This window comes from Budorcas taxicolor, chromosome 2 (genome assembly GCF_023091745.1).
Source record: "Budorcas taxicolor isolate Tak-1 chromosome 2, Takin1.1, whole genome shotgun sequence".
Taxonomy (NCBI): domain Eukaryota; kingdom Metazoa; phylum Chordata; class Mammalia; order Artiodactyla; family Bovidae; genus Budorcas; species Budorcas taxicolor.
In genome coordinates, this window is record NC_068911.1 from 165,514,972 (window position 1) to 165,531,134 (window position 16,163).

A 16,163-nucleotide genomic window follows, 5' to 3' on the forward strand; every position below is an offset into this window, starting at 1 on the left:
GGACGTGGGAGTCAGTGGAGATGTGGGCGGGAGTCAGCGGAGGGGTGGGCCAGGGCTCCCAACCACAGCCTCCTCGATGGGGTGCTCACCGAGTTCCTTTTGCACGTGCTGCGGTAGTCCCAGCACCGTGCTCCGCCGCTCCCGCCGCCGGCGCCCCGACTTTCCAGATGGTTTGGGAAACGAGTCGTGGGGCCGGAAGGTGGAGCCTGGGGACCAGTCCAGGGGAGAGAAACTGTTAGAGCAGGCCTTGGGGCACATTCCGGCAAGCACGACTTTTACAGACTATTAACAAGAGCTCTGTGAAAAAAGATTTCCACCGTCAAGTAGGCATGGGCAAAACTGGGTTAAAGCTAGATGCTCTTCTGCAAGGTTCTACTAGGTCAATAAGGATAATTTCCATTTAGTGAACACTTGTTATGTGTTCTAAACACTTGGCGTTTGTTCCCATAAGGTAAGTATTCTTGTCCTCTTTTTTATAGAACATCAAACAGAAACACAGAGAGGTAAAGGCCCAAGATCACACAGCTGTATCAACACAAGGCTCAAACCCAGGTTTCTCAACTCTGAACTACCCTGCTTTTCAGTTAACATTCATCACGAATCTCCAAGAGGACATAGGGTACTATGTTTCCTGAATTCACTGAGTCACAGTGTCTTGGGAAACACTAGATAAGGAGGAAAAGGGAAAGATGCAGGTGCTAGGTGCCCGCCGCTCCCCCTCCCTTGCCCAAGAATCCCTGGCTGGTAAGCAGACACCTTTGCGCTGGATCATCTCAGAGCGGATGGAGAGCGCGTCCTCTGCCGTGGAGCTCTCAGCCGTGTAGGACGTGGTCTGGCTGCAGAAGGAGATGCTATCATCATCTGGCCCAGTGCGGGAAGACTGTTGGGAGAAGAAGGATCAGCCCAGAGGCGTGAGTGGGGCTGACGCTTGCCTCTGCCGGCTCCCCCTTTTGAACTTCTGACTCAGATTCACCCCTCCTAACCTGTCCCAGTGTCACCTAGCACTGAGCAGGCATCCACCAGAGCTACCCTGGACCAGCCCTCAGCGGGAAACTAGTCTAGTTTTCACAATACAGAAAGGAAACAGATCCAGAAAAGTTAAAAGACATACTTGGCAGAGGTCAAGTCAAGCAGGGAGGGAGGAACAGAGTCAGGACTGAGCTGGGGGTGGGGCGCACCTGTAAGCTCTGGGTGTCTCCATGGTCCCAGGCACCCTTATTCAGTTTCTGTTTTTCTGAAAGACATCAGAGAGGCATGCTGAGCCAGGCCCCTGAGTGCGAGCGGAAAGCATCACTAGACGCGGAGGGAGGCAGTTACCTTGGTGCTGGAGGGAACGGAGCCCTTCCTGGGCCTGCGTGTGTAACTCTTCCAGGTGAGGCGGTCGCCCACTGGGGAAGAAGACATTGTCCTGGTGGTCATCCACTACAGACCCTGGTCCCTGGCCGGGCCCTACACTCAGTCGTTTGTCGCTCTCAGCCTTGGCAGAGCCTGGTGGGATGAAGGAGGAAGGAAAGTGAGGCCCAAAGGCATCTGGGTCCTGCGAATGTACAGACACTGCAGCAAGGACACCCACAGTCCCCAGGGTGCACAGGGCACCTGCTCAGTACAGACTTCTCCTAGTCTGTACTCACAACCCACAGTCCCCGGGTATATACTCCATACACACAGCCCCCAAGAATTGGGTTGGCTGAAAAGTTCGTTCTGGTTTTTCCATAACATCTTATAGAAAACTCCCCAAATGAACTTTTTGGCCAACACGATACATACTCAAGCTGTATCCAAGTGTACATATATCTGAGTACCCACAAGACACAAAGGGCCCCATATAGGGGCATATATGCCTATTATATATGCACACAACACCCACAGGCTTCATTTAGTGTGTACACAAACAAATAGCATCCAAGTATAACCACATCTGTGTGCCCACACCACAGCACACCCAGCCCCCAGGTATACACACGACTCCCATAGTCCCCATTCTGAATCTACGCAAACAGTACCCATATATACCCACAACTGTCACTCAGAGCCCCATGTAAGACACTCCAGTGTACACATAGGCCAGAGCAAATACATTTCTCTTGTCTCCAGATTCCGAACTCGACTTTACAGAAAGACAAACCACCTTTTTTGTACACCTCCTTGGCCCAGGTCCAAGAAAAAGACACACGGGACACTAGGAAGGGGTGGGCTCTAACACAGGTCATAACTGGATTCCCAGAAGTCCTGGGGTGTGGGCTAAACCAAGGATATGGCCTCCTGGGTCCCCCACTCACCCATGCAGCTGTCCCTTAGTGGAAGGATAGGCAGGGGAGGGGAGAAGATGGATCCCAGCCCCTCCACTCCCAGATGAAGCAACTCCAGCCTCTCTTGGGGACCAGTCCCAGGTATCCCCCTCTCCTCGAGGCCCAGGCCCTGATGCCAACGAGCCATGGATCCATTACAAAGGATCTTGTTACAGGCCTTGCCCATGGAGGAGCTGGTCACCTAATCCTGGGAATAGGGGGCTGTGTCAGCAGTGTGCAGCCCCAGCTCCCCTTTAAATGGAACCCACAACATAAGCAAAAGCTTGGTGTGGGTCACATGACCTTGGCAGCACCTTGTGGAGCAACAGGAACAAAACAAGCCCTTTAAACGGCCACGCCCCAAGATCAGGGTCTTCAGTTCAGACACCTGACCTGTCCCTTCCTCCCTCCTCAGCCCAGTCCTCAACAGCCGAGCTCCTGCCCAAGGAATCCTCAGGAAACCCACAAGGTCAGAGCTGGGGGCGTCTCTCAGCGATCCTCTCCCTAATCTTCTGAGTTACAAGTCCATAAGCAGGCCCCAAGAGGAAAGGTCTTGCCTAAGGTCACCCAGCAAACTGCAGTCAGAGCCAAGGCTAAACTACAGGTTCCCAGAGGGGCCTCCTGAATCATACCCACATTTGGGGGCCCTTTGGCACCCCCCCAAAAGTCTAATAAGCTCTGGCCCCTATATCTTAATCCAGGCCTGAAAGCCCATATCCTAGAAGAAAGTGGGGAGAGGCCCCTCCCCTCAAAACAAACCCCCAGGCCTTCAAACAGGATTTCCCTGACCTGCTCCCCAACTTCCAGGGTTACTACTTCCCTCTCTACTCTGCTCCCCACCTGCCATCCTCCCACACACCTGAGCCCACCTGGGAGGGGGTGCCCTACCTCTTGGAACTGAAGTACTGGGATGTACCCAGTAAAGTATGAGCACCCCTGGAGGAAGGCAATCCTGCCGGAGGGCTACAGGCTTCAAGGTCAGAGACACCTAGAGCCGCCCTCGGAACAAGCAGAGAGCAGACAAAGGCAGCGGAAGAGCAGTGGACAAAGGCATCGCGGCCGACAGGGCAATCTGGCCTCATTACCAGCCCCCAGCCCCCATCCCATGACCTTCCCCGGCCTCGATCCCCCATCCTACAGAAGGGTCTGGCAAATGGGGGTGTCGGGGATCCCTCATCTAAGCCCCCCAGCCACACCCACTCACCCTTCTTCTTAAAGAGCCCGAGGAGCGCCGGGAGGTGGCGGCCCAGGAACACCACCATGACTGCAGGCGCCACTGGGGCTGTCCCCTACGCTGACCTCTCCAGAACGCCCAGCGACGCCTTCTTCCCCAGAACCCAGCGCTGAGGGGACCAGTCTGCCAGAGCCCAGCTGCAGAGCGCCGGCTCCAGCCAGAGGAGGGGGAGGGGCTGCTCCCCAGGTCCTCCTCCCACTTTCGCCACTGATCCCGCCCACCACCGACACCGCCCCCGAGTGCGGGGCTGGGACAGGAACCCTCCCAGGCTCCGACAGGGAAACTGAGGCCCAGAGTCTCTAAATACCCCGCTCTTGTAGAGGGGATGACTAGGAGGGTCAAAGATAGTCAACTCCAGGGGCCGTCCAATGCCCTCCCCCTTGCCCCACTTCCCAAGTCTTTTTCTAAACAGTAAGGAGCCAGAGCTAAGGCAAGGGTCCCAACTGCCAGATGGGAGGGGGAAGAGCCACTAGACTAGACTTGGCATGATGCCCAGCCCCAAGTCCTGGCTGGTGAGGGTGCTTCCCTGGGAAAGGATCTCAGAGCAGGCAGCGGCCAAGCAGAGGCTCAGGACTGCCTGTGGGGATAGCAAAGCCACTGGCAGAGGTTCTGGAGGAGTGGGGGCCAGCCCAGGACACATGCTGGGAAGCCAGGGAGACACCCATCACAGTAGCAGGTGCTAACAGCCCCTCATGTGTGTGTTCAGCCCCAGGTTTTCCAAAGGACTGTCTTCCCACTTGGGTGACATGACATCAGCAACCCCAGAAGGAAGCATTGTGAACTCTGCAAGGCCACACGACAGAGGCAGGCCTTCCACACAGACTTCTTGCTCCTCCTGCCCAGGATCCTTCTCACTGGCCTCACTCTGTTGACTCAGTGACTCTGCTGGATCACCAGGCAAGGAGAACAGGATTAGCCAAGAAACAGCTCATAGATAAGGGCAATAAGAGTGGGGGCAGGAAGGCACTTGCAGGGAACTTGGGTCCAGGTTCAAATCCAGCCCCATCACATACAAGTAATGACCCCTTATGGAAACAAGGCCAATAACTACTCTTTGTAAGACATTTGTTTAATCAGCAAATATTTATTAAACTAGTACTAGGGGTTATAGCTAATGGAGAATTTTTACCTTGTTCACCAGTATATCTCTAGTGTCTGGCACATACAATGAGTTCAATAAATATTTGATGAATACATGAATGAGGTGAACTAACAGAATAATTTCAGATAGTGAAGGCTGAGGAGCTGTGACAGGAAGTGCGTAACTTGAGGGGGCATCAAAGGAAAGCCATTGGAAGCAAGACCTAAAGAATGAGAAGGAGCTGGCCAGGCCAAGTGCTGGGCACAGAAACTTTTAGAAAGAGGCAACAGCAAGCCTACAGCCTTGAGGCAGGAGTGGTGGGGTGGGTTTCCCAGAACAGAGCAGAGGCCAGTGTGGCTGGAATACAGTGAGCAAGGGAGAGAAAGCAGGTGAGAAGGGGCAGAAGCCAGGTCAGGGAGGGCCCCGTTGGCGCTGGCAGTCTGGATTTTATTCAAAGAACCCCAAGAGGTCAGTACTGAAGGTTAAGCTGAGTATTGACAGTGTTAAAAGAGATTGCCCCTGGCAACTCCAGAAACAAGTAGCTAGCGGAGGGACTTCCCTGGAGGTCCAGTGGTTAAGACTCTGTGCTTCCACTGCAAGGGGCAGAGGTTCAATTCCTGCTTAGGGAACTAAGATCCTGAATGCCATGCCAGGCGGTTCAGCCAAAAAAAAAAAGAGTAGCTGAGACTGTGGAAGAGAAGATCTGTGAACCATAAAGTGCAGTCTCCCAAACTCACCTGAGGATACCCCTCTCTCACAGCACCTTTCTCTCTCTGAGTCCCTAGAGATCTATGAATTCACAGTGGCTCCCATGCCACAAGATCCTTCTGCTGGTCCTTCACTTGCTGCGCCACTTCTTAAGGACCACTCACCCAGACAGCTGAGCCTTCACTCTCCAGAGAACAAAATTCTGTGGGGCTACATAGTATATATCCACAGATCACTGCAATCTAAACAACACTTTTAAGAACTAGGCTTTTTTTCCCCTTTGGCGGCACTGCATAGCTTACAGGATCTTCATTCCCTGACCAGGAGTTGAACTTGGGCCCCAGCAGTGAAAGCCCAGAATCCTAACCACTGGACCACCAGGGAATTCCCAAGAAGCAGGCACGTTTATCTCCATTTTACAGATGAGGATAATGGACACCAGAGAGGGGAAGCATTATAATAAAGCTGGTAAATGACAGGGCAGCATTGGCACTCAAGACCACTTGAATCCAAAAGCCATGTTCTGCCTGCTGTGCCAGCTACAAACCTGATCTTCCCTCTGAAGCGAAGATCACCCCCACAGATGGGAGGTTTCTTGGCTACATCGTCCACCCTTCCCTCCCTCTTAGGCCAGACCCATCCACCCCTCTTATAAGTCCTACTCAAACAGAAATGAGCAGTCGAGTGACACTTGTAGGGTGATTAATTCATGCCAGGCACCATGCCAGACACTGGCAGAAGGCAGTCTCTGCCCTCTCAGATCTGACAACAGTCCTTTGAGGTAGGTGCTCAAACGTACTCTCCTGGTAACTGACCTGTGAGGCTCAGAGAGCCAGGAGACTCCCCAAGCTCTGGCTGGCCCCCAGACTGGAGCCTTCAACCCTGCAGGACCAAGTCATGCTCAGCATTCCCCAACCAGGGAAACTAAGGGCTGAGCTCTGCTAAGCCAGGGGCGGGGGGAGCATCAAGGTCCCAGGCCTGCAGCCTGTGGTCAGGGCCACAGCTGCAAATTCCCCAGTCTGATCCAAGGCTCTCACACTTGATAACATCTGGTTCCCCCAGCAACACCCTGCCCCCAACCAACTGTGGCTTGGCCAGGGCCGAAGCCACTCTGAGCCACTTCAGGCACAGGTCAACACACCTGTAGCTCCTCTGGGGAGAGGCTCAGCAAGCTGAGTCTTAGGTGGAGAGCATGCACCTCGCCAAGAAACTGAGGCCCAGAGGACGGAAGGACCTTGGCAAAGGCCACACTTGGAGTCCATGTTCCAGGACCTCCTGCCCTGGCAGAGTTCAGAGGTGCAGCCGGGCTGAGGCGCACCGCGCTGCCTCCGCCTACCTGCCTGGGGGAGGAGGCTTCCTGGATCTGAGAAGACACCTTGATCCCAGGCACGCCTCCCAAGATGCAGGGCACACCAGGAAACACACCTGCAGATACTGTCCACCAGCAGAGGTGTGCAGCTTGCACCTCCAAAATGTCCCACTGGGGCCACCCTCACAGGCGGGCCCCTCACAAACACATCCACAAAGCACACCCATGCCTCCTTAAGCCACGTGAGCACCACTGTACAGATTCACGCAGGGCCCTGCTAGGTGGCTGCTTGTACACAAAGACAGGTACATGTATCCGTGGCTCTGGGGCCCTCCTGAGCCTGGGAACAAGGAGGAATGGGGCAGGGAGCCCCCGCGCCTCCAAGGCCACGTGCACCTGTGCGCAAGCGTACACACTGTCTTGGCAACATGCTCCACGGGGTGAGGCCTCAACCTGCCCCGTTCCAGAGCAAGGGGCGGGGGCTATGGCGCACCCACAGCCAGGCTGGCCTGACTCAGGGGAGAGGAATGAAGGGGGAGGGCACAGCTGCCCAGGTGGCCTTGCTCTGGAGCCAAGACCCAGGATCCAGGGTGTTTGGAGGCCCCTGCATCTCAGCCCCTCCACAGCTGTACTGGTGGGCCATCCAAGGCCCAGAGGGGACCACGGCCTTCCTATAGGAGCAGCATCCAAAGCACGGGTAGATTTTATTCTCTTAGAGGCGAGGCAAGACAAAGGGAAGTAAATGTAACTCTCAGGTGGAGGCGCTTTACAGTTCTCAACACACTTTCTCTTCTACTGTCTCGAAGAACTTGAAGAACAAGAAACTTGAAAGGAAGGTGTGAGCTCCCCTCTTACAAATGAGTGCAAGGAGGCCTGAGGGAAAGTGACTTGCGGGAAAGTGACTTGCTCAAGGTGACCCAACCAGGAAGTGGCTGAGCCCAGAACCCGGGTCTCACTCCAAATGCCTTAGTGACCCTAAGTCTCAGGAAGTTAAGAGGTCGGAGAGGGGGAAGGGGGCAGTAGCCTCAGTCATGGGCCAAAGTAGGAGAACTCTGTACCCCACTTCTACACAACGGGAATCCCCCTTCCTTTTCTCAGTGCGAAGCTCCGCCCCAGCCTGGGCAGAGCTGACAGGCTGGTTCAAAGGTAAATATTGGGGGCAGGGAGTGCCAGGGACAGGGAGAGGAGGATCCCATCCCACAGGCGCCTGGGGGAACAGACAGTAACACAGGGAGGAATTAGCTACCATAATATTAGTAAATGTCATAATGAGTTTCCGGGTCAGCATCTGTTGCTGACAATGACATAATAATCTCTTTCGGCCAGGGTGCGATTCTGACTTTCCCAAACCCTTTCCTTTGTTCCTTCAAGGCATGATTATCCTCATTTTATAGATGCCAGAGAGGCAGTCACCATGAAGCCAGGAGAGAAAAAGGCCGGGAGTCAGAAAGTCTGGATTCCAGGCCTTGAACAGAATCAGCCTCTCAGGGTATCTGCAAGGTGGGACTAATCCCCACTCATAGAGTGCCTGGGAAAGTTAAAGCCACACAACAAAGTGTAAAGGCAAAGTGTTAACATCAGAGGGAGCCTCTGCCTCTCCAGGTGTGTGTGTGTGTGTGGGTGTGTGTGTGTGTGTGTCTGTGTGTGCGTGTGCACAGTTGCTCAGTCATGTCCGACTCTTTGCAACCCCAAAGACTGCAGCCTGCCAGGCTCCTCTGTCCGTGGAATTCTCCAAGCAAGAATACTGGAGTGGATAGCCATGTCCTTCTCCAGGGAATCTTCCCGACCCAAGGATCGAACCCACGTCTCCTGTGTCTCCTGCACTACAGGTGGATTCTTTACCTACTGAGCCACCCAAGAAGCCCCGTGCGGCCTTTTTACTTACAACAGTAAATAAGCTAGCACTGACTGAGTGATGACTGAGACACACATGGTCTCACTAAATGCCCCTCGTCATACAAAAGCACTCCCCTAGGGTTAGTGACCTGTCCAAGGTCACACAGCTAATAACGGCAGAGTCAGGATGTGAGGCCAGCTCAGACTGGCCGCTGCTCTTCCCATGCCACCAGAGGCCTCCTCTCCCATCCACTTGCAGAGCGCTCTTCAAATCTCAAGTGGCATTAAGAACCATTTTTAAGATAAACTCTGATAAGGGACACTTAACATCAGCTTCCTATCAGCTCCTCAGTGACCTAGCCCCATGTGGTAGCCCTAACCCCCCTCTTTGGGAAGAAAGGGAGTTCGGATCCCACACCAGATATCCCACTGCCCTGGGAGTCAGAGGTCCTAGGCCTGAGCTCTCATTGCTCCTCCACTGCAGTCTGATCCTGAACCAGGCACTGCCTTCTTCTGGGCCTCAATCTCTATGAGGTGGGAGGGCTGGGGAGACAAGTTCTAAACAGCCCTTGGCATGTATGACTCTGCCCCTAGAAAGAGGGTAGTGGTCCCTCATTTTGGGTCAGGGCCTGGGGCAGCGAGGGGGTTCAGCTTATCTCAGATCCCTCAGACCAGAGAGGGTTGGCCCAGCCCTTTATCTGGAAGCCCAGGGCTCCAACAAGCAAGTCCAGACTTACAGTTGATCACAAGTTGTCCCACCCTAGTCAAATAAGAGAGATGCACAGGGAAGGGGGCAGGGGAGGTAACAGGAGCACCCCTTCTCCCAGCTGTGGCCCTGGGGCTCCAGGTCCAGAGGCAGGGGGAGTCTGACTCCACCAATGACTTGGTCCTGTCCCTCAGTTTCTTCATCTGCAAAGTGGGAAAAATAAACCCTACCAGGAGGGGGGCCGTGTGTATAAACCTGACAGCATAATGCATGTGGGGACAGGAAGCGGGCAGGGTGCTGGGGGTACTGCTCGAGCTCCCAGTTCACATCCTCCACCAGTCCCCCAAACTTCCCAGGACTAACTGCCCAGCTGGCCTGGGGCTGGGAGAATTGAGTTGGATTCCTGAGAACCAAGGTCACACAATCCTAGCGGGTTCCAATGTCTTTCCAGCAATGAGGAGGCCTCTCCCCATCCATCCTCATCCTTCTCTATGGTTCAAGGACATTTGCAACACAGGGCCGACCCTTCCTTAAAACTCAGTTTCCCTTCCCACTGCCCACCAGCTCCCTCGCCGAGCCCTTGGAGGGTTCAATGTTTAGTCCTCAACCCCTGCCCTTCCTCCATAGTGTTTCCTCCACCTTTGCTCCCCACAGAGTCCCAGTCTCCCAGGGCCTCAGGCTTTCTTCATCAGAGGACCTGCAGGCCCCTCCATCCTAGGAGGAAATCCATCTATACCTAAAATAATTAAGAGTGCAGTCTTTGGAATCTGACAGGTTTGGGTGTGAATCCCCATTCAGCAACCTCCTTGCTGAGTAGCCTTGGACAAGTGACTTAACTTCTCTGAGCTCCAGCTTTCTCATCTGTAAAATAGGGAGGACAATAGCTTCTGGCTTGTAAAACAGCTGGAGGACACATGAATTAATTGATGTAAAGGGTTTAGCATAAGGTTTATCTCTGCATAGGACTTCCCTGGTGGCTCAGACAGTAAAGCTTCTGCCTACAATGCCAGGGACCCAGGTTTGATCCCTGGGTCAGGAAGATCCCCTGGAGAAGGAAATGGCAACCCACTCCAGTATTCTTGCCTGGAAAATCCCATGGATGGAGGAACCTGGTAGGCTACAGTCCATGGGGTCCCAAAGAGTTGGACATGACTAAGCGACTTCACTTTTTTCTTTTTTATCTCTGCATTATCTCTGCTACCATCCCCCAGTCACGCAGCCTCAGGCACAGAGCCTTCACAGCCCTCTCTGGCCCATACAGCTCAACATCTGATTAATCCCGGGTCCCATCACTTCTGCCATCTCCTCCCAGTGTCTCTGCAGTGGCCACTCCTTTTCCACTCCCACAGTCCTCACCCTGCCCCAGCCCTCACTTCACCACCTCTCCCCTGGATTACTGCAACAGCCTCCAGACTGTTCTATGAGTCTCTACTCTCACAACCCCACCCCGCACCCTGTCCTGCGGCACCTGCCATCCTCCTAACACACCACATTCATAGGCTCCTCCCTTGCTCAAACACCTTCACTGGCTCCCTGCGGCCTGTAGACTGCAGCCCTCTCTGTTTGCCTGGCATTCTTTCCCCCATCCTTTCACAGACGAATCCAAGGAGTAAGTACTCAAGCCTCAGTCCCATACCTAGGCCTGTGTCAGCAGAGGCTGAGGCCAGGGAAGCCTCAGAATCCTCAGCAGAAGTAAAATTAAAGATTGAAGTTTACGTTCACTTTTTCCCCTCCCAGGCACAAGGAAGAAGCCTCAACTATGTTTCTTTCCAACCTCCATACTCAATGTCAAAGCCTTTGTTCGTGACCATACCCACAGCTGGAATGCATCCTTGGCCAGGTTCTCTCATCTAATCAACAGTTAACAGTACAGTTAACTTTTTTCTTTTTTTTTTTTTTGCCATTTCATATGGGCATGTGGGATCTTAGTTCCCTGACCAGGAGTTGAACCTAGGCCCCTGCAGTGGAATCGCAGAGTCTTAACCACTGGGCTGCCAGAGAAGTCCCAACAGTTAACTTCTTTAATACCAGCTCCCCAGTTTTCTAAAACAGACCCCAACCCAAAAGCCTTTTAATATAGCCTTAGAATATTCCCTAGCCCCCACACTTACTTTTGTGTTGCTTTGACATCGCTTTCTGGGTTTTTAGGAACACCTTCAAAGCCTGGTTGACCCTTGAGTTGTAGCAGGAACTGAAAGAACACAAGGGCTGCTAGAAGCCCCAGGCATCTTCCTTAAGGGCAGAAGGCAGAAGACTGCAAACACAGCCCTCTTAATCTCTCTCTCCCACCACAAATGGTCACAAGTCTGGACCCACAGTTGGTTCTCAGGAAACCATCAGATTAGAGTGGCCATCTGAGGGCAGATGAAGATCCCCAGTCCCAGCCCCACCCACTCGGAGCAGATTCCGAGAGGAGAGACAGGTGGGCACAGGCCAGATTTCAGGATTACTGGGACAGGGAGCCTGGAAGGTTCAGGAGTCTCTCATCAACCCAGCTTCTGAGGAACCTCAGAGATTTAACCCCAGAATTTAACTAACCTTCTTCCTAATAACCATGATTATTCTTCAGACCACTGCAGGCAGTGAGCTTGGATAAGTCCACCTTCTCTAGACTTCGGTACCTTTCACCATGAAATAACCAGCCAGAAACTGCAAGGATCCCAAGAAGTCACCTAAGCTACGCCGCCCTAATTTGACAGACAGGCCTCCTCTAGGAGCCAGGGACGTCCAGAAAAGTGAAAGCAATTTGCTCAAGGTCTTTGAGCCCATACCAGAGACACTTGGAGAACCCAGACCCCCTAATTCCCAGGCTTGGGCCTTTCTGTCGCCCCCTGCCTGGAGGGATGAGATCATCAGGCTCAATTCAGAACCTCTAGGAATGTGGAACCTGGGAAGACAGGAGTGTATTCCCCCACCACAACAGGGAGGCCTCCCTAAGCCATCTTCTCTAGGAGTCTCTCATTCCCAAAGACCAGCAGACACAGACTCTGTTGGAGACCCCTTATCTTGTGGGGTAGGGAGTGGCTCACTGTCCTGCCCCTACCCCATGTCTGAATTCACCAGGTGAGGGAACTAGGCACTTTCGACAGCCCCTCCTCCACAACACCCCTTGGGACGCGGGGATACCCTGAACCGCCACACCCGCTGGGGGAAACCAGGAATTCCGGCTCCCAGCCCTAGAGCTGGAGGCCTTCCCAATTCTGCCCCCTCCCCCCGACTTGGAGGATGGAATGTGACACGCGGAGGGATCCCGCAGCACGCCGGGAAGGGCTGCGTTCCAGCTCGGTGGCTGCACTGAAAGGGGTAGATGCGGCAGCGACCACGGGGACCGCGGGTGGGAGGGGATGGGGGGACAGATAGAGGCAGCGGCGGTGCGGATGGGGGTGGGGAGGGAACCCAGAGAAACCAGTCCGACTCCCGATCACGCCAGATGGAGGCGGCCCGAGTCTCCAGCTCCTGGTTTCCTGCTTCTCCCCTTCACCTTTGTCTCCCCCTCCCTCCTGCAAACTTTCAGCCTGTGGGGGCTAAAGCCTGGGGACCAAATGTGCGTGCGTGAATGTGTCGGTGTGTGTATAAGTGCTTTAGGGTCTGGATGGTTGTGCAGTTTTGAACCTGTGTGTACATATGTGTGCCGAAGACGTTGGGCAACTCTACCTCCATGAATGATTGTGCCTGAATCTGTGCGTGTGGTGGTGTTTGTGTGGCTGTATAAGCCATATACATAGGTAGGTGTCCCACTCAGGATCTGTGGGTCCCACGATGGTGTGGGTGTGAACCTGTATGTGATTTTGTGTCTGCATGTCCGTACATCTCAGTGGGTGTTGTGTATGTGACCGTGTAGATTGTGAACATGTACGTGTGCCCGCCCGCGGGTATTCGTGCGTACATGTGTCTGTCTGCATGTGAGGGGTGGGGTCTGTGCGGGGGATTCCCGGCCCCCCCAAACTCACACCCGACAAGCCCCGGGAGAGGGCAGCAGCGGCGGCGGCAACTGCGGCAGGCAGACCCTCCTCCCCGCCTGCCCCGCCCCCACCCCCAGCCCCTACCTGCCGGCCGCTTCGCCGACCGCCCGAACCGCCAGAAGCTGCGGGCCCGGGGGCCGCTGGGGGCCTTCCTCTTGTGGTGTGAGTTGCCCATGGTGGGCGCGGGAGCCGGCGCGGGAACCCTAGCGCAGCCCAACCAGCCCGGCCGCCGGGCCCGCAGCCACAGGAGGGAGGCAGAGAGAAGCGCGGGCGGCCACCGCAGGCGCCCCGAGCCCCGGCTCAGCCACGCCCCCAGGCTCTGCGGCCAATGACCGGGGAGAGGCGGGGCCAGGGGCAGCTCCGTCAGGCTCCGCCTCTCCGAGGACCTGGGAGACCTGCTGAGCCGCCCCGCCCAGTTGCTCTGGGAACGGCCGGGCCTGTCCAGGTGGGGCCGGCGGGTCGCTCGCTCTCCCAAGCCAGGGACTGCCTCTGAGGATTGCAGTGGAACCAAGAGAACAAGGGGCCCGGGCTTCAGATAGGCGGGGTTCGGAACCTTGCCGCTGCTAGGGACAATCAACCACTACCCCGTGAGTGTCACGTGTCTGCGTATCTCTTGTCTCTGCTTGTTCGTGCAAATATGTTTATCTGACTATATTTCTGTAGTAACTGTGTTCAAAATAATAACAGAACACTTTTATATAGCACTTACTATGTGCCAGGCACTGTGATAACTGCTTTCATGCATTACTTCATTTCATCCACAAAACAATTCTGTTAAGGTAGGTATACTTTTTATCATCTCCATTTTACAGATGGGAAAACTGCAGTTCCATGAAGTTAACTGATGAGTCCAAAGTCAAACAGCATTAAGCTACAGAGCCAGTACTCAAACCCGGACTGAGACCAGTATCCACTGCTTCAAGCTACCTACCCCTCCACTTTATCTGTGGCTTTCCATGACCTTGAAGGACATATACTTGGATATTTGTATTTGTGTGCTTGAATGTGGCTGTGTAGCTGTGTATCTGTAACCCTGAACATGGGGGTTCCTCTTTGTGTAGTCATCTGAGTGTGACCGCATGCCTGTATCCATATAATTGAGTCTGTTTACATTTGTTTGGATTTGTGCTTTTGCATATTTCCCTGTGTAATTCTGACTCTCAAGCTGGTGGAATATCACTGATTCTTGTGTACTTGAGTGTGTAACAGTCTGCTTCTGTGCATGTAAGTGAAAAGGTTTGTCTCTAAGACTTTAAAATTTGCATGTGCTTTTGTGGATCAGTATGATTGTGCAACTATTTGATACACCCATATCTGGGCTTCCCAGATGGTGCTAGAGGTAAAGAACCATCTTGCCAATTCAGGAGACATAAGAGATGCAGGTTTGACCCCTGGCTCGGGAAGATCCCCTGGAGAAGGGCATGGCAATCCACTGCAGTATTCTTGCCTGGAGAATCCCATGGACAGAGGAGCCTGGTGTACAGTCCATAGGGTCACAAAGAGGTGGACATGACTGAAGCGACTTAGCATGCACACACATACCCGTATCTACATGGGGGGGGGGGGTGTATGTAAGTAATGGAGCACATGGGTAAACATACATGAAACAATACATGTCTGTGCATCTGTCGGCCTCTCACACCTCCCCTTATACAAGTCTGTTTTTCAAAGTCCAGGCCAAGCTTTACCTCTTCTGAAAGCCTTCCAGGTTGCCTAAGGCATTCACTTCTCATGTTCTCACAAGTACCCTGTGTCCAGGGACCTCCCCAGGGCCCTGCATACTGAGCGGTGACTCTCCTTTATGATCACTCTACCATCTCTCCAACCAGGGGCGGCCTGCTATAAAGAGAGTATCCCCTGGGCTGGGAGTCCACAGTCCTCAGTTCTCATCCTTTTATGGCTCCTCTTTCTGCCACCTGGGCAAGCCCCTCCACTACACCACATTGCCTCTTATGCCCAGTGGCTCTAAGACACCCTGTTCCTGCCCTGCAAGATGGGAGAATTAAAGCTGATCCACACCCTCCCTGAGGCCCCTCTCTTGCTAAGAGACTGAGGTTGACAACAGTGCAGTCCCTGGGGGCTGGTATTTTATTCATCCACCCAGAAGATACTTACTGAGAACACACTGTATACTACGCTGTGTGCATCAGACTCCTTGCTTTGCACAGAGAAAAGGGTCCCAGTGTCAGAGCTAGATGAGACCTCAGAGATCTGCTGCCCCAGTTCCCTAATTCACAGGTGGGGAACCTGAACCCCTTGAAGGGGAAAGGTGGTATGGGAGAGGGCAGAGAGAAAACACAAGGGTAAAATCCAAACCCCATGGCATGAATGGAGTGAGGACAGGCACACAGAGAGTTTAGAAGGTGCCATGGCCTTCACAGACCCTGCAGGAGCTAGTCCCGCCCACCAGTTCAGCTTCATCTCTGACCACACCCCTCTCATTCTCAGAGCCCCAGGACACAGAACTGCTTGTGGCTCCCCACTGCACACCTCCAGGCCTCACACATGCTCCTTCCTCTTCCACCTCTGCCTGTCTCCAGGGCCCTGCTAGCCAGTGTCCTTCTCCATGTCTTCCTTGCCCCCCTCCTTGTGCAGCCCAGTTCTCGGGGCTCCCCTCTACTGACACAGTACTGATCACACCCATACCAGCACTTGTTTCAAGGCAACAGTTTCCTTTGGCATCTGCCTGTCCAACCAGAAAACAAGTTTCTCAAGGACAGTGATCCTCTCACTCCTCTTAGTAGCCCCAGGCTCAGATCGTGTCTGGCACACAGTAGGTGTGCCCCACGTGCTGAACAGAAACTGGCGGAGGTGATGGTGATGGCACCTTAAGTGCTGGTGGAAGTGAAGAGGCACAGGCAGAAAAGGCTAAGGCATTTTCCCAGTCTTATATCCTTCCACTGCAAAGGCTGTGCTTTGCTCCTGGGCACAGGGAGGAAGAGTACTACCAATGAGCCAAGTGCCTGGGAGAGCCTAGGGTATGACTGGTGGGAAGAAGTAGGTGATATGGAAGACAAATGGACCAGAACTCCTGGAACC

At 53.9% G+C, this 16,163-nt stretch overlaps 1 protein-coding gene across 1 annotated transcript in view; it reads right to left on the reverse strand.

Moving 5' to 3' along the window:
* The window catches only part of KIAA1522 (KIAA1522 ortholog), a 28,507-nt gene that overhangs the window by 5,104 nt on the left and 7,240 nt on the right, over positions 1 to 16,163 (reverse strand). The window contains exons 2-5 of the mRNA XM_052635627.1: positions 1,318 to 1,488; positions 1,179 to 1,234; positions 757 to 880; positions 90 to 206 (exon numbers count right to left, since the gene is read on the reverse strand). Of these exons, the coding sequence (XP_052491587.1) occupies positions 90 to 206; positions 757 to 880; positions 1,179 to 1,234; positions 1,318 to 1,488 (468 nt within the window). The remainder of the gene's footprint in view (positions 1 to 89; positions 207 to 756; positions 881 to 1,178; positions 1,235 to 1,317; positions 1,489 to 16,163) is intronic.